The following is a 17,053-nucleotide window of genomic DNA, read 5'->3' on the forward strand; positions in this document are numbered from 1 at the left end:
ATTTGGATGTCACCCGCATAATTCCACTTCCCACTTGGGAAGAGAAAGGAGCCGCTGAACATCCTTGGGGGATTTCAGGTATCACAGAGAACCATAGCAGCCAGGTGCTAGAGAGGGAGCCCCCAGACGGCTGACTGTGAGATAGGGCTTGATTCCAGCTCCTGGTGACAGGCAGAAGGATAAGCCATCAGCCAGCATGTGGGGCTCAGGAGAACTTTAGGGTAGTGGCTTTTTGAGGCCATGGGAAGGGGTCTGCAAGCCAAGCCCTTGTGGCAAAGGCATGCACAATGGGGAAGAGTCTCCTGCAGTGTCCCCACATAACCACTGGGGGGAGCAGGGAGCCCTAACCTTGGCCTCTTGGACTGCGTACATAGTAGACCCGCTGTTGGTTGGAGCAGAGCCTGCACAGACTCAAGACTAGGTAAGGGTCCCGTGGAAAGGCACCTCCAAGGAGATAAAGTTGGCATAGCTAATGGGTATTGGTGCTGGAAAAGCCACAAAGGGCAGGTGCACCCTGGGACCTGCTCTGGGGTGACTGTGTGAATCCCCCTACTCTGCCCTTGCCTTCCTCTGCTTCCGGAGCCTCACAAAGGAGCTGAAACTGGATGTGTGTTTGTTAAATAAAGTTCCTGCTTCTGGATGGTGCACATTCGCTTATCACTCCAGCCCCTGGGAAAACTGCCTGTCCACAGTGCCTGGCTGCTGAGTGGACACTCAGGCGCCAGCTCGTTCACTGCGGCTGGAGCATCAGGGCAAAATCATTGCCCCCAAAAGATCCAGACTCCTCCCTACATCATGGGATTAAGGAATGTGGTACTGATGCTGGCTTGCCTATTCCAGGTCCTGGTGGGATTGAAGGGTTGGTGTGTGAGGAAGTTCTGCCCAGAGACTCGCCATCACTCAGATGCTCACCATCCTGTGGTACTTCTGGAGTAGACACTACTGGGCAGGGCACCTATAGGATAGCGACTGTCATCTTTTTTAATGTAACAAAGGAGCCTGGGTTACAGCAGTCACAGAGCCGAGCCTTGAGTTTCCTAGGCAAGAAGAGGCCCAGTCCTCACAGCCTTTGGTCCTCAGTTTCTCAGTTGAAAGGTCAGATCCAGACTCTCAGGGACACACAACAAGGTCTGGAGTACGTGGAGCTAGATAGGACATCAGGCCAGGGAGGCAATGGGATTCAAACCTGGGCTTGTGACCCAAACAGAAGGCAACTTCTACAGGAAGCTACCTAGAGATTCTGGTACCCTGGCCTAAGTGAGCCAGGTAGCTGATTTTTAAAGACATTCTAGGTTGTTCTGATGCCTTGTCCAGCAGGCTAGAGCTGTCTGTAGCAGCTCACCTCTGGGGAGCAGAGGCTCCACATAGGCAGAGGCCCCCTCAAGAACACAATCACAGTTGGACACATAAGTCTGTCACTGTGCCGGATAAACCACACTGAGTACCCATAAATATATATCCTGGAGGTTGAGGCCACAGAGCAAAGCTTCCAAGTGAGCGAGGGCCCTTTTGTCAGTTTGTAAACGTGCACAGAACGAATATACAGAGTGATGGAAACCATGCCAAGGCGAACGAAACAATCCCACTCCCAGATCAACAAAGACTTGCTGCGAAGTCGAGCTTCCGAAGAACAACCGTGAAGTTCATTTCAAAGAAGCACAGATAAAGAAAGCTGCCCTGGCTTGCACATTAGCTCATGTGTTTGGACTCTTGGTCCCAGTGGGTGGTCCTGTCTTGGTAGGATGTGGAACCCATTGAAGACAGAAGCTGACTGGAAGAAGTGGGTCATGGGGGGAGGGGCCTTGAGGCTTCATAGCCCAGGCCCAGTATCTTCTGGCTTTCTATTTCCTGATTCTGACACAGTATGACCAGCTACCCGATGCTCCTGCTGCTATGCTTTCACCACCCTGATGGACTGTATCCCCTCAAACCGTGAGCCAACGCAAACTCATTCTTAAGTATACACTGTTTTGCTTGCATGTACACCTGCAGGCCAGAAGAGGGCACCCGATCTCATTACAGATGGTTGTGAGCCGCCATGAACTCAGGACTTTTGGGAGAGCAGATAGTGCTCGTAACCTCTGAGCCATCTCTCCAGGCCCTGCAAACTCATTCTTTTTTTTTTTTTTTTTAAAGATTTGTTTTTTTTTTTTTTATTATGTATACAGTGCTCGAAGGCCAGAAGAGGGCATTAGATCACATTATAGATGGTTGTGAGCTACCATGTGGTTGCTGGGAATTGAACTCAGGACCTTTAGAAGAATAGCAGAACAGTCAGTGCTCTTAACCTCTGAGCCATTTCTCCAGCCCCCCCAAACTCATTCTTTAAGTTGCTTCACCACAGAAGCTATGAGGCCAGCCTCTGAGAAGGTCCCCAGAGACCCTGGCCCCAAGTACTCACAGCTCATACCCTCTAGAATATGCAGGATGCTGAGGGGTGGTCCTCACCTCAAAAAAAGCCGGTGAGGAGAGAGAGCTTGTGGAGATCCGGGGGTTGGGATGGGGATTCAGTCTTCCCCCTCCATGCCCAGCAGGTCCCTAGCCCAAAGTAGCCTGTAGATTTCCAAATCTTGGAGGACCCTTAGTGCAGTCTGATGGGACATTCTGAGAGGACCGCCCCCCAAATGGTACTTGTGTGGCACTGCACTTTTTTCTTTCTTTTTTTTGTATTTTTGAGACAGGGTTTCTCTGTGTAACCTTAGCTGTCCTCCAATTCGCTCTGTAGACCAGGCTGGACTTGAACTCACAGAGATCCACCTGCCTGTGCCTCTGGAGTACTAAGATTAAAAGCGTGCACCGCCACCTCCCAGCTTGTGGCACTGATCTTTTGAGACACTAGATTTTGGGGGCAAATTGTTTCACTGCGATAGCTGACAGATACAAAAGGGAAGCACAGAAAAAGAGCTTGGTTCTGACCTGAGGTGTGATTATTATAGGACATCGTCCTTCAACCAAGGTGGTTCTAAGCCAAGAACAGAGAAGCATGCCTTTCCACACATGGAAAGCAAGCCCTGAGATAAAATGCTGTACCCAATCACAGGATCTGAAGAAGGGACAGAAACAGCATGGAGCATGGTGGCTAACTGCAGAAGGAGAGAGAATGTGTTTACAGCAGCCCCCTTCCTGAAACCAGTCTTACATGTATCCAAAGACAGTGTACCAGCCAGGCCATAAAATCAAAAGTGTAGGACGCCGTCTAACTTGTGGGACCCTATCCTGGGCTGGCCTCACAGCCACAGGAATAGCCACACACCAGCAAAAGCAAGTGTGCCTCCTCCAAGCCTGGCCCCTCTGCTTGTGACCTGCACCTTTTAAAGATGGTGGCACATTCATTTTTGTGAATTCGCACTCAGGATCTATTCTGGGGAAATAACTGCATAGCTGATTCTTTTCATCACAGCGTCCAAAATGGAAAACGACCCGGAAGTCCATGAATAGGAACTGTGCCTGGTGTCATCTCCACTTTAAGTTTCATCCCTGTCAAGATGAAATTGAAACCCGTGTTTTCAACCCAATCTCCTCAAAACTCATGATTCAGCATCATGTGAGCAAGGCGGTGACATGCACTCAACCAGCCAAGCGTACACGCCCTGACTGGTGGCCGACAGTCTGTGAGAGATACTGTCATTTGCTGTTACAGAGCTCTGTTTTATGTTTTTCAAAACACATGTGTGACTTTCTTTCTTTCTTTCTTTCTTTCTTTCTTTTAATGTCATCATAGGATTACTTTGAAAGGGCAGCTCTTAGAAGCAGTCTGCTATTTTGAGCCTCCAGTGCTGTGTCTCCTGCCAGGTCTGTCTTCTGATGATGCTCTGGGCTTCTTATGTTCATGTGGTCTGCTGGGGGACCTGATCACTTGGCACAGCCAGTAGCTCCCTGTGACAGAGTATGTGTCACAGTCCCCCGTCCCTCACTCCCTCTAGACCGAGCAAGCAGGCACTGACCCTGCGAAAGGAGTTGTAAGCCAAGCCAAGCCTTGCTTCAGTTCCCTCCCCTTGGTGGTTCTCAATGCTTAGCACACGAGGACACTCATGAGGGTCCCCTGTACCACGTGAAGCTGAACATCAAAGCCAGAGGTCTCCCTGTGGCACAGAAGCAGGGTGAAGGAGAAGAGCCTGGGGATGAGTAAGGAGCCACAGAGCCAATGACCCTCCACAAGGAATCCGACAATGAGAGGAGCCTGGTACGCCCTGCAGGGCTCTCCTGATGGTGACCTTGTTCCTCCAGGGAGCGAGGCTGTAGCTTCTGACTTCCCCACTTGCTGTACTGGCCAGGAAGGTGCCATGTATCCAGCACCTTAAAAAATTAGCCAACTCTGCCAAGAGGGCTGTGGGACTCTGTGAGAGCATCAATTCCACCCTAAAGCGGTATTCTGATGATCCTTCTAAGGCCCACATGTGAGAAGGAAGGTGGTGGTGAGGCCCAGCCCGGTCACTCAGGTCCTGCCTGTACACTAAAGCCCCTTACACTGGAAGCTCATCTCTCACCCTCCCTCCCTCCCCTGATCCAACCTGACTTTGGGTGATATCGGTACCCTGGACTCTTGTCCGTGAAGTGTGTCCCCGTGAACCAGGCATGACACAAAAGGTTGCAAAGTTTGGGTGCTTTATTTTATTTTATTTATTTATTTATTTTGCTCTTGGTCACTTTTTTAAAATATATATTTTGTTGATTTATTCATATTACATCTCAGTTGTTATCCCATCCCTTGTATCCTCCCATTCCTCCCTCCCTCCCATTTTCCCCTTATTCCCCTCCCCTATGACTGTGTCTGAGGAGGACCTCCTCCCCCATATATGCTAATAGGTTATCAAGTCTCTTCTTGGGGCTGCTTTATTTTTAGATGACCCCATTTCTTAGCTGCTTGAAGCACTCAGGATGGAGGGAAACACCAGGGCAAGCCAAGGCCAAGGCTTTGTTTATTTCATGAGAAGTATCCCGGTCTCCCCTACCCATGCACCAGGTGTCAGGGAACCTTGTCACTGCCCCAGCACTGCCTTTATGGCTGAAGTCCCACCCACTGTCACCGTGGACCCCAAGCTTAGAGACGGACTTGTGCTTACTCACGACGTGACCGTCCCACTCCACAGAGGAACTGGGGCCATCTGGGTCCCCATCAGTACAGCCGTAGAGCAGTATAAGAAAGTCCTCAGTGCCAGCTGCAAGCTGCTTTCTGTGGGTACCACTGTCCCCAGCATGGGATCCTTGCTGTCTCTACTCTGCATCTCGTATTTTCTCAGACCTTCCATCCCCAACCCCCCAACCCCCCCACCCCCACCCTCATGTAGCCTGACTTCCTGGGTGAGTCAAACACACCCTCACCCAAGAAGCCTCCACTGTCCATTCTAGCCCTCAGGTAACCCAGAGGCCTCCCCTGTGACAGGATAGCCTTTCAAAGGAGCCAGTCTTCGAAGAGCTGTGACCTCACTCCTTCCCCCACTAGTTCCCCCTCCCTCCCATGCGGAGGCTAAAAATACCCCTAAATTCCCACGTGGCCTGCCCTGCCCTGCCCAGCCCAGCAGGCCTCCGTTGTAGCCCACACTTCAGCCTAAGTCCTGCCCTTTGATCTATTATCTCAGCAGCAAGGGGCCCCAGGGAAGAGTGCAAACAGGTAAGAGCAGGTGTTCTACAGGGCGGTGAGTTCAGGCTTGGCTCGGTAGAGTCCTCTACAGGCAAGGGGCTCCTGGGAGCTGGAAGGACCCGCTGAGGGAGGGAAGGCTTAGGAATGCAGGCAGAGCCACGGTAGCCAGGCCTGGTTAAAGCCGTTGCCATCCTGCCCTTTGAGCAGCCCTGGTAAGACTCTTAACTCCCCCTTTCCCCGCCAACCTCTGAGGAACTGCAGGGCAGCGGATGTCAGCAGGTGTCTCTGAGGCTCCTTGGAGAGCTGCTGCACACACAGGCCTGGCTGCACCATTGTAGCTATAGTTGATAGCCAAAAAGGCCTAGCAGTGACCGGAATGTGAGGCCTGTGGGCACAGCCCCACATACATGGGCCCCAGCCAGGGGCCTCCCTAAGAGGCTAGAGAACACACATTCCTGATAGGTAGGAGGATCTTGAAGCCACAGGCCTCCTATGTTTCCTTTTGTGGTCCTGAGCCAAGGCTGATCCTTGAAAATCCTCCTGAGAAGGTCCTCTGTGTCGGTCCCTGTGCGGTAGGAAGGACATAGCATCAGGGATTGGGGTGTGGCCTATGGCACAGGTGCTATGTTTAGCCAGTCCCCTGGATACAGCCTTGTCCTCTATTTCCTCATTCCCCAGGCATCCATGGGCTCAGTCATCCTCCAGCACTGTGGTGGATGTGTAAGGTAGCCCAGAGGGGGTGATACCCTACCACCGTGTAGCCTTTCAGCTGTGAGGGACTCAAGATGGGGCCTCCATGTAGATCCTCCCCTCTCCCCTTGGTCCCTCCCACCCGCCTTCCACCTTCACTTTTCTCTTCCCTCCCTTTTTTTCTTAAAAAATTATTATTATTATTATTATTATTATTATTATTATTATTATTATTATTATTTTGGCATAGTCTCACTCTGTAACCCAAGCAGGCCTTGAATTTGCTGGTGACCCTTGTGTCTCTGGGATCGCAGGTGTGCCCCACCATGGCCAGTGACTGTTCCTCTCCTGGGTGGTTTTTCTTAGGGCAAAAATAGCAGACATGCAGGTCTAGAAGTGGGTCTGCCATCTGGCAATGCACACAATGCTACAGGGAGCCGCTATCATTATATGTCAAGTTCCCTGTACTCAGCCATGGTTGCAAGCCAGGCTCTGAGTTCAATCTCTTCCCCCATCCCCAACCCTCTCCCCCCTCCCAAGCTCCAACCCCCACCCCCAGGAGCTCAAAACCCTTTCACCCTTAGCCTTTCCATAAGATGTTGAGGAAACAGGGCCCAGAGATAGTGTGGTTCAACCAAATCACCCAGCAAGCTCATGCAGACAGCGAAAACCAATGCAGCAGAGCAAAACTTCAAATGCCTCCAGTGGCCTGCTCAGCAACACAGGGCCTGAGAGAGAGGAAGCCTCTTGGGTGCTTGGAGCCAGGAGGTGCCTATTCCTGGAGGGAGGTCTACACTGTAGAAGACAGGAGGCCCAGGGCTTGTGTTCGCTACAAGGCTCTGTATTGCCCTAACTACCTGGCCATGAGTATGTCTAGCCCTCAGCTTCCTCCCTATAAAGTGGAAGCAACAGTTGGCTTATCCCTAGGGCCGAGGATGTGGGATAGAGGAGGATGTCAGATGCCCAAAGTGGCCCTCACAGCGACCACACTCAGTTGGTGGGCACTTGCCAGGCGTGGGGTCGGCTGATGCCCAAACAGTCATACAATGAATTGCAGGTGGATGAGCCCATAGCTCTCATGGCTGACCTTGTTTTCTTACTTATGTGCTCAGGGGAGCCCCAGGAACTACTTCCGGGAAAGAGGGTGGGCCACCAGGGTCTCTGTGGGCACCGTATCATGGTGAGGAACGTGGACAACCTGGACTTCCATCTGCCGTCACATGCCCAAGACATGCTGGATGGCCTGCAGCGTCTGCGGTCCCTGCCCAAGCTGGCCGATGTCACACTGCTGGTTGGTGACCAAGAGCTGCCCTGCCACCGAGGCCTCCTGGCGTTGAGTAGCCCTTACTTCCATGCCATGTTTGCCGGAGACTTTGCCGAGAGCTTTTCGGCACGTGTGGAGCTGCGGGACGTGGAGCCGGCTGCGGTGGGCCAGCTGGTGGACTTTGTGTACACAGGCCGGCTGACCATCACTCAGACTAACGTGGAGACGCTGACCCGCACCGCCTCACGCCTTCACTTCCCCGCTGTGCAGAAGGTCTGTGGCAGATACCTCCAGCAGCAGTTAGATGCCACCAACTGCCTGGGCATCTGTGAGTTTGGGGAACAGCAGGGGTTGTTAGGCGTGGCCGCCAAGGCCTGGGCCTTCCTGAGGGAGAACTTTGAGGCGGTGGCCCAAGAGGATGAGTTCTTGCAGCTGCCTAGAGACCGGCTGGCCACCTGTCTAGCCAGTGACCTGCTGCAGGTGCAACCGGAGCAGAGCCGGCTAGAGGCCCTGCTGCGTTGGGTGCGCCATGACCCCCAGGACCGGGCTGCCCACCTGCCTGAGCTCCTCAGCCTGGTGCACCTGGATGCTGTGCCAAGGCCCTGCGTGCAACAGTTGCTGGCCACAGAGCCACTGATCCAGGAGTCAGAGGCCTGTCAGGAGGCCCTGTCCCAGGGCCATAGTGAGGTGAGTCAGGGGCAGGGGACTTCCACCTAAGAAGTGGAGGAGGAGCCCCTGAGCCCCCACCTGCATGGGGAGAAAAGGGCGGGCACCCTCAACAGTGTGCTTTGCTTTGAGTCCCAAGGAAGGAGCCTAGAAATGTCTGTGTCTTTAAGAAACCTACCAGAGCCAGGCGGTTGTGACTGGCTCACCTTTAATGCCAGCACCTGGGAGGCAGAGGCAGGTGAATCTGAGTTTGAGGCCAGTCTAGTCTACAGAGTGAATATTAGGTAGCCAGGGCTACACAGAGAAACCCTGTCTCAAAACAAAAACAAAAACAAACAAACAAACAAAAAAGAAGCCTACGACTGAGTGAGGATGGGCCTAACGCACAGTGGGAAGGCCAGCCCTGGGAGGAAGCTGGGAGCACCTGGCAAGGGCTGGCAGTCAGGGAGGACTCTGGAGGAGCCAGCGTTGGGGCCGGGTCATAGAAGAGGCATAGAAGTTAGACAGGAGGAAGATGAGGAAAAGCCACCCAGGCCAGTGACACAGCTGCATAGAGGTAAGACACTATAGGGCCTGGATGTCACCAAGTGCCCCTGAGGGAGCTCCAACTAAATCTGTATGGAATTCCATGCCTGCTCGTGCTAGCTGTGGGCTGGCAGCAAGCAGGTCCTGACAGACTGTCAGGCCTAGCTGTGCTTGCCCCAGGGGTGACCCACAGCACCCGAGAAAGCAAGCCCTTTGTGACTCCTGAGAGAGACACAGCTCTCCACAGGGTGGGGGTGTCCACAGGGGAGGGGTGTGCACCACCATGTCCAGCCCATGCAAACATATGTGCACAGGTGCTCACTGATGCATAGTCACATGTATGTGTGCACCCATGCTAAGGCCCAGCTAGCCTCAAACACAGGCACTGACAGGCCCAACACGCAGGGACCCTTGGGTTGGGCAGACAGGGGCTAGCCACTCTGACCTGGCTCCCACCCACAGGAGCTTCCTGACCTCCCACAGAAGATACAGGAGGTGCTGGTGGTCGTAGGAGGGCGGGCACTCGAAGAGGACGAGGAGGGTGGTGAGGAACCCAGCCCCCACACCGGGAACTTTGCCTTCTACAACACCAAGGCCAGTAAGTACCTGCCATGCTTGTCAAGGACATGAGCCATGTAGCACTTTGGGGTACATCCAGTGAGGTGAACAGAGAACAGGGCACAGGAGAGGGGTGGGGACCTGCACTAGCCCTGCTTCTAGAAGGCTGGTTGTTAGACCTTACCAGAGTTGCACTACTTTCAGTACACTTTCCCTCTGCTAGGAGCTCTACCTCTGGTTTCTATTAGTCCCTGGGGGGCGGGGATAAAAGGCCCCATGGCCCAGCTGGTGCTACTCAGGGAGGATGTCCTAGCATCAATTGTTCTAGGTTTCCTTGCCCTGGGTGGGAAGCAAGGCTCTAGGGGGAAATGGTAAATAAGAGACTGCAGACAGCCCAGGAGTCAGAGTTCAGGTCCTGAGTCAGCCAAAACTGTCATCCAGTTTGGCCCCCGAGGAGGGTCACTTAACCTCCCCGGAGGAGCATGATCTGTAAAATGGGTTCCCCATGCCTCCTCCCATGCTTGTAATGGGGGGCTGGGGAAAGGGTAGTAGGGCACCCCACAGGGCCATCTGCCTGTGCTGACAAGGGTTGGTGGCCTCCAGGGTGAGGCCAGCACCCACTGCACCAGCTCTGGCGGGCTGGAGGAAGTCCGAGGCCAGCGGTCCTGGTCACAGGCTTACAGTGGGGATTTGGGGTTGACGTCAGGAGAGAGCAGCTGCCTGGCAACGATGGTCTGCCAATTGCTGGGCCATCCTCACCCTGGGGTGACACAGACATGAATCAGGGGACACTCCGTTCCTACCCATGGTGCCAGGCTCCACTCACCATGAGTCCTAGAATTCTACGTGTTCCCAAAGTGTCACAAACAGTCAACAGTATTCCAGGGGACTTCCCCAGGGCCTGGCCTCCCACCAACACTTGCAATGAGTTCATTCATAGGATTTGAGTTTCCCATGCCTATGGTCTCCTGATGGCTTCTTTCACTCTGTCCCTCACAACAGTGAAAACAGCCACCGCCGGTGGACATCTCCCATGCACCTCACACCTCACACCATACCTTGATTCATTTACTACTACTACTTCTTCTTCTTCTTCTTCTTCTTCTTCTTCTTCTTCTTCTTCTTCTTCTTCTTCTTCTTCCTCTTCTTCTTTTTAGTTTTTTTGAGCCAGGGTTTCTCTGTGTAACAGCTCTGGCTGTCTCGGAACTTGCTCTATAGTCCAGGCTGACCTTGAACCCATGGAGATCCACTTGCCTCTGCCTCCCGAGTGCTGGGATTAAAGGCATGCGCCACTACTGCCCGGCTCTTTTTTTTTTTTTCTTTTTTTTAGTATGTATTTATTTATTTGGGCCCATGTGTGCAATGGTGCACAGGCAGGAGTCAGAAGACAACTTGTGGCAGTCAGTTATCTCCTTCCATCATGTGGCATGTTGATGACCTAGGCCATCGACCTCCATGGCAAATGCCTTTACCGGCTGAGCCATCTCTGTGGCCCAATTCCCTGCCCCCACCCCACCCCGTTCTATAGCCAGGGGAGCTGAGTGGGGCCCTGTCTAAATCCACACAGCTAGTACATGCAGGATTTGGACTTCACTCTACCTTGTCTCTCTTTATGCCTTGTAAGTGGAGAGAGGCTTGGGGTAGATGGATAAACAGCCGAGCAAACGAATCCGTGTGCTACTACCTGCTCGTGATGCTCACGCATAGCCGATACCCTCTGTGACCAAGGTGGACTGGGTCCATTTAGGGTCATTGAGGTGAACTTCAGGTCAGGGCGACACCAGGATGCAGATCCTGGACTGCCTTTTAGACCCTTGAGCCATACTTGTCCAGTCTAGGTCCATGCTCTGAGGGATACCGTGGAGAATCTAATAAGCTAGGATGCCCTGCCCCCACCCCACCCCCACCCTCACCTTCCCTGACTGCACTCCCCACCTGCCCTTCCTCTCATCACTAGTGCAGCTGGCTCCTGATAAAGGCCCCAGGGCAGGCAGGCAGGGCTGGAGGAAGGGGTGGGGGTGGGGGAGGGGAGAGCAGAGCACCTGCAGGAGTTTGCTTCTCTCTCCACTCTAGGGCAGTGGATGGCGCTCCCAGACTTCCCTGACTACCACAAGTGGGGCTTCTCCCTGGCAGCGCTCAACAGTGATGTCTACGTCACAGGTGGGTGGCCCGGAGCTCCTAGGAACACCCCGATCAACTTGGTACAACACTGGCCCCTCAAATCAACTCCCCCACCCAACAGGATCCTAGGAGGTCTACTAAGACCTTCCAGACCTTTCTGTGCATCTGAAAGTGAGGAACTTCCAGAAGTAGAGATGGGAGGGAGGATCAGAAACTCCAGGTCATCCTTGGCTATTCAACAGGCTTGAGGCCAGCCTGACTCAAAGTGGCAAAAACCCTAATCATTTCCAAGCAAATATATAAAAATGCAGAGTCCACCGACAGGCGCTAGGAACTGCCACAGTCTATACAGAACATCTCTCTGGCAGGTGGCTCAAGGGGCACCAAAACAGACACCTGGTCGACTACCCAAGCCTGGTGCTTCCCTCTGAAGGAAGCTGTCTGGAAGCCCGTGGCACCCATGCTGAAGGCCCGCACGAACCATGCCAGTACAGCACTGAATGGAGAGATCTATGCTATTGGTGGTGAGGCCCCACCCCCTTTCACCATGCCCCGCCCCCATCACCATGCCCCGCCCCCATCACCATGCCCCTCATGCCTAGAACCACAGGTTCTCATTCCAAACCCTCACTGGGGATGCTGCCAGGGAGAGCTCTCTGCCTTGTGGGGTTAGCGAGCCCCATGTTGATAGTCCTCAGAACCCCTGAGGTAGCCATGATGGCCGGATAGCCATGAACCATCGAGCCCCTGTTTTCCTATCATGGAGGACTGAGAGCCCCAGGGATCGAAGAAATGATTACACACACACACACACACACACACACACACACACACACACACACAGAATGAGGGACTCAGCCTTCAGCTCAGAGTCACTGGGAAGTCTTGGAGATGAATGACCCAGAGTGACCTTCATGATGCTATCAGCCTCACACAGGGACAACCGCATCACCCAGACACCCCAGTGTCATAGCAAAGAGTTTCTCTGGACAGCATACTAGTTAGATGAATATTAAAATAGGCCCCGTTGGTGGTCCCCAAAAGCCACAGGCAGCAGCCCAGCTTGAACCACTTCTAATGCTTAACTGTTCTGGCTGGGTCCCCTTTTCTCTAAGACTTGCTGTGTTCCTAGTTAGAAAGCAAAGAGCAGGCTGGAGAGACGGCTCGAAGGTTAAAAGCACTGACTGCTCTTCCAGAGGTCCTGAGTTCAATTCCCAGCAACCACATGATGGCTCATAACCATCTAAAATGAGATCTGGTGCCTTCTTCTGGCCTGTTGGCTCATACGCAGGCAGAGCACTGTATAAATAATAAATAAATAAATAAATAAATAAATATTTAGAAAGCAAAGAGCACACATAGTCACTGAATCCCACGCACCTCAGGGTCCCCAGGGTCTCACAGAGGCTTAGACTAGGAGACATGCACCCCATGATAAGTTATCACAACTGGCACATCCATTCCCCTGGAGGCATCACCACAGTCTTATGCCTTACAACCTGTTCTCCCAGGACTGGCCCTAGGGGCCGGTGCCCACCGTCACACCCACATACCATTTCCTGGTATGGTCTTGGGTAAGCCCTGCTGCCTATCATGGGGACCCAGCTCTCTGCCCCTCCAAGTTATACCTCTTCCAGTCACCTTCCCTTCCTGGGGCCTCTAGAGCCATCCCTGTCACCTTTGAAAATCCAGACCCTGAGTTTTCAGGACCCTCCCCTATTCCTGGACCCCCGTGCCCAGCTCCTCCCCAGCTCAGCCATCCTCCGCAGGCACCGCCCTGGACGCAGTAGAAGTGGAGCGTTATGACCCCTATACGGACAGCTGGACTCCTGTCAGCCCGGCCCTCAAGTATGTCAGCAACTTCTCGGCTGCCAGCTGCCAGGGCCGCCTCTACCTGGTGGGCTCCAGTGCATGCAAGTACAACATGCTGGCTCTTCAGTGCTACAGCCCCGTGACAGGTGCGAAGGCCTCCCTTAGGACCCGTCTACCCGAAGCGACAAGGTCGAAGTGGGGTCTTATGGTTTCTGGAACTGGCAGAAGAGAGTCATGGGGGGGGCGGGATGTGGGTTGGACAGACACAGAGGCCCAGGGGCTCCCAGCAGCCTGTGGGAATGAGGTGAGAAGGTAGCCAGGTCAAAGCCCCCCTCTTGCCTGCTCTATCTCAATGAGAGGCAGGCAAAGCTGAGGAGGCTTCACTGCCCCCAGGCCGATCCCATTGGCACTGAGTGTGTTGGGGTTCTGGCGCCCTCAGAGTGGGAGCCTTTCATGACTTTCCCCAGTGAGGTGCGTTCCCCTCCCCTTGGTGAGGTGATTTACCCATGTGCCCTACAGATGCATGGAGTGTGATCGCCTCACCGTTCCTGCCCAAGTACCTGTCGTCTCCACGGTGCGCCGCTCTCAACGGAGCCCTGTACCTCATTGGTGACAACACCAAGAAGGTCTATGTGTATGACCCGGGGGCCAACCTGTGGCAGAAGGTGAGTCTCCTCAAGGCCTCCCTCTGCCTGCCCCCCCACCCCCACCCCGTGGAGCCTTGCTGGACTCCTGACACCCCAGAGGTTCAATAGAATGGAGGCGTGGAGGAGTGCCCAGAGAGGGCGACGGGAGAAGTGAGGCAGCGCTCAAGGCTCTCTCGAGAAGATAGTTCTAGTGATAATGGCTGTTGGTCACTCTTCCCTTGAGCTCTTGTCTTCCTTCTCGGGGACCCAATGCATATTCAGTGGTGAATATGGTCTCTGGGGCAGCCATGGATAGAAAGGAAGATGGCGAACCTCGCGCCCTGTGGGAGACCGAGCCAAGCAGTTGGATCCTGAGCTAGGAGTGAGGAGTACCCAGCCCGGCCAGTGCCATTTCACCCTTACTCCTCTTCTTCAGGCCCAGGAGGCTGTGGGAAGTGGACATGTCCAGGTGCCATCCCGGGGACCCAAAGCCCTGGCCTTTCTCCTCAGGCCCAGGCTGGGATGCCCTGGGTCAGTCCACCTACCTTTAGACTCAGTCCCAGCAGCCTGATGAAATGGTGGCCCCCACCTCCCAACCCCTACCCCCAGCCACTAGTAAGCCTGGTGACAGCACGCCTACTGTGCCCTATTGCCCATAGTTGCCTTTTCGCTTCAGTGTCCCACTGACTGGAGGCCCCGTTATAACAGTCAAGCAGGTGGAAAGCAAGCCCTGCCAAGGTGCTTCTTGCCCGAGCCTCCCAGCTGAGCTACAGCTGGGCTGGGTTCCCAGTAGTGTGGGACTGGCTTTGACTGACCTTGTTGGGCCTGTAGCGAGGGCAGCTGCCTGCCGTCATCTTCGTGCAGAGACAAAGCAGGCCTTTCTTATCCTCTCCGAGAGCATTGCAGTGTTCCAATGAAGCCAAGCGAGGTTCCACCTAGACTCCAATGGAGGCAGCTCTGGCCTCAGACCTCAGCACTTTGCTTGGATCCTGGGACTCCGGGGCCTGAAGGAGCCATCCTGTTAGGTGTAGGTTGGAGAGAGACCAGTGCCTCACTGGTAAAGAGAGTCCGGCATAAGCATGTCAGGCAGTGATGAGCTCTGGGATTCAAGGTCAGGTGGTGGTCCCCAGCCCCATCAAGGACATCCTTGTTTCCACACTTCAATTGCCCACTGGCCCCTGATAACTGCCATTTGCAGGTGCAGTCACAGCACAGCCTACACGAGAACGGAGCACTGGTGCCTCTGGGTGATGCGCTGTATGTGACAGGTGGCCGCTGGCAGGGCATGGATGGAGATTACCATGTGGAAATGGAGGCCTACGACACTGTGAGGGATGCCTGGGCTCGCCACGGCTCCCTGCCCCGTCTCTGGCTCTACCACGGGGCCTCTACCATCTTTCTGGACATCTCCAAGTGGACAAAGCCCTTCAGCCCCAGTGCTACTCAGGAGCCCTAGGAAGGGAGGAGGAGATCCTGGGTCAACTCTCCATCCTGCAGAGTGATCCCTTCTGTGCCCATGTCCTCTGTTCACTGTGAGCTGCTGTCCCCTCCAGGGCATGGGCTGGGCTCAGTATCAGATGACTACCAAATTTTGCCACCACGGTAAGAGTGAGACGCTGATATGCACATGGTCGGGGAGAGCTCTGTTGTCCCTGAAGGCCTCAGAGAAACAAGCTGAGGGGTCCTGGACTGTACCCTCAGAGCCAACCAGATCTACAGCTTCCTCTCTCCCCTCTTTCCTCAGAGATGAAGGCTAGGCGCTCCCCATCGCTAGCCTCTGTGTGTTGGTGCTGTGTTTACATATCTGCTTCTGCGATGAAGGTGGCCCTGCCCCACCCTGTGACACTAGGAAGGCAGCCCTTAAGGAGATACTAGGAAGTCAGGGGTGTGTGGTACAGGACTGGAGAGTGAGACAGTGGAGGAACCCTCTAGGAGAGAGGTTCTCAACTTTCCTAATGCTGAGACCCTTTGACACAGTTCCTCAGGTTGTGGAGACCCCCAACCATAAAGTCATTTCATTGCTACTTTGTAATTGTAATTTTGGAATGTAAATATCTGATATACAGGGTATCTGATATCTGACCCCTCACCCTGGTCTGCAGGGACTTCTGGGTGTGGACCTTGCCTGTGTCAGAAGCTTGCTTCCAGTGGTTTGCTGAGATGGGGTGCGGGTGGGGCTGACATCTGATGCGCTCTCCTGCCAGTCATGATACGATGTGAGGGACGCAGACCTTGGTCTCCCTGAGGTCGTGCGTGGCTCAGTCTCCACATGTTCTGTGTGTCTCTTTCCCTCCATCCCGCCCTCTTTTTTTTTTTTTTTTTTTTTTTTTTTGGTTTTATGAGACAAGGTTTCTCTGTATAGCCTTGACTATCCTGGACTCACTTTGTAGACCAGGCTGGCCTCAAACTCACAGGGATCCGCCTGCCTCTGCCTCCCAAGTGCTGGGATTAAAGGCGTGCACCACCACCGCCCGGCTTCCTCCTGCCCTCTTTTGCTCTCTTTATTCCTTCTCTCTTTTCCTCTCCTCCAGACAAGCAATAAAAGCCTCTCACTGTGCATGAGTGGTACGCTGTCTGCACAGACCAGTGAGGGCCTGGACGGCAGGTTGGGAGTTAGTCTGGCCAATATCAGCTAATAGCCTCGAGTGGCCCCAGCTCCCACTGCATGCGGGTCTTCTTCTCCAGGAGCAGTTCAGGGGCTCAGACCGGTTCCTGACACGCCTGGGGGTCTACGGACTGGACTGCCACTCCATCCTGCTTCCCAAATTAGGCTTCACTTTGCTCTCAGACCATTGATCTGACTCAGAAATCAAACAGACAGCTCACACCTGGGCTCTGAGTGCTCCCAGGGTGTGAGGGTTGAATAATAACGGCCCCCATAGGCTCATATATTTGAATACTTAATCACCGGGGAGTGGGACTGTTTGAAAGGATTAGAAGGATTAGGAGGCGTGGCCTTATTGGAGGAAGGGTGTTAACCAGGAGTGGGTCTCGAGGTTTCAAAAGCCTATGCTCTCAGCCTGCAGATCAGGATATAGTTCTCATGCTCTGGAAACAGCTTGAGGACTCTGCACCATGGGGAATGCCCTCCTGGGATTACCCTAAGCATGTCCCCCCCAGGGATGTTCAAAGGCAAAGGCTGAGAGAGTGAGGCTGACTTTAATCAGAAATGGGAAGTTGGAAAGGCCATGCATCCCCGGGCCAGTGTGA

At 53.8% G+C, this 17,053-nt stretch overlaps 1 protein-coding gene across 2 annotated transcripts; it reads left to right on the top strand.

Moving 5' to 3' along the window:
• Positions 1 to 3,756: 3,756 nt before the first annotated feature.
• KLHL30 (kelch like family member 30) lies at positions 3,757 to 16,363 on the top strand. Of its 2 annotated transcripts, none has more exons than XM_084780830.1 (8): positions 3,757 to 3,792; positions 7,384 to 8,222; positions 9,189 to 9,324; positions 11,358 to 11,444; positions 11,774 to 11,929; positions 13,175 to 13,363; positions 13,737 to 13,882; positions 15,042 to 16,363. In XM_084780830.1, exons 2-8 carry the CDS (start codon positions 7,449 to 7,451, stop codon positions 15,297 to 15,299), a joined length of 1,746 nt encoding a protein of 581 aa, XP_084636956.1. In that variant the 5' UTR covers positions 3,757 to 3,792; positions 7,384 to 7,448; the 3' UTR covers positions 15,300 to 16,363. The 2 variants fall into 2 exon arrangements, with proteins under 2 accessions (XP_084636956.1, XP_084636955.1); XM_084780829.1 differs by lacking the exon at positions 3,757 to 3,792 and adding an exon at positions 5,509 to 5,611.
• The last annotated feature ends 690 nt before the right edge of the window (positions 16,364 to 17,053 follow it).

Source organism: Acomys minous (genome assembly GCF_964271855.1).
Source record: "Acomys minous genome assembly, chromosome: 4".
In the NCBI taxonomy this organism is placed as follows: domain Eukaryota; kingdom Metazoa; phylum Chordata; class Mammalia; order Rodentia; family Muridae; genus Acomys; species Acomys minous.

Coding starts and splice junctions, on each gene's coding strand:
- KLHL30 (XM_084780830.1), top strand. CDS start 7,449: ATGGTGAGGAACGTGGACAACCTGGACTTCCATCTGCCGTCACATGCC. Junction 11,445..11,773: donor CAGTGATGTCTACGTCACAG/GTGGGTGGCCCG, acceptor TCTCTCTGGCAG/GTGGCTCAAGGGGCACCAAA. Junction 13,364..13,736: donor GTGCTACAGCCCCGTGACAG/GTGCGAAGGCCT, acceptor TGTGCCCTACAG/ATGCATGGAGTGTGATCGCC.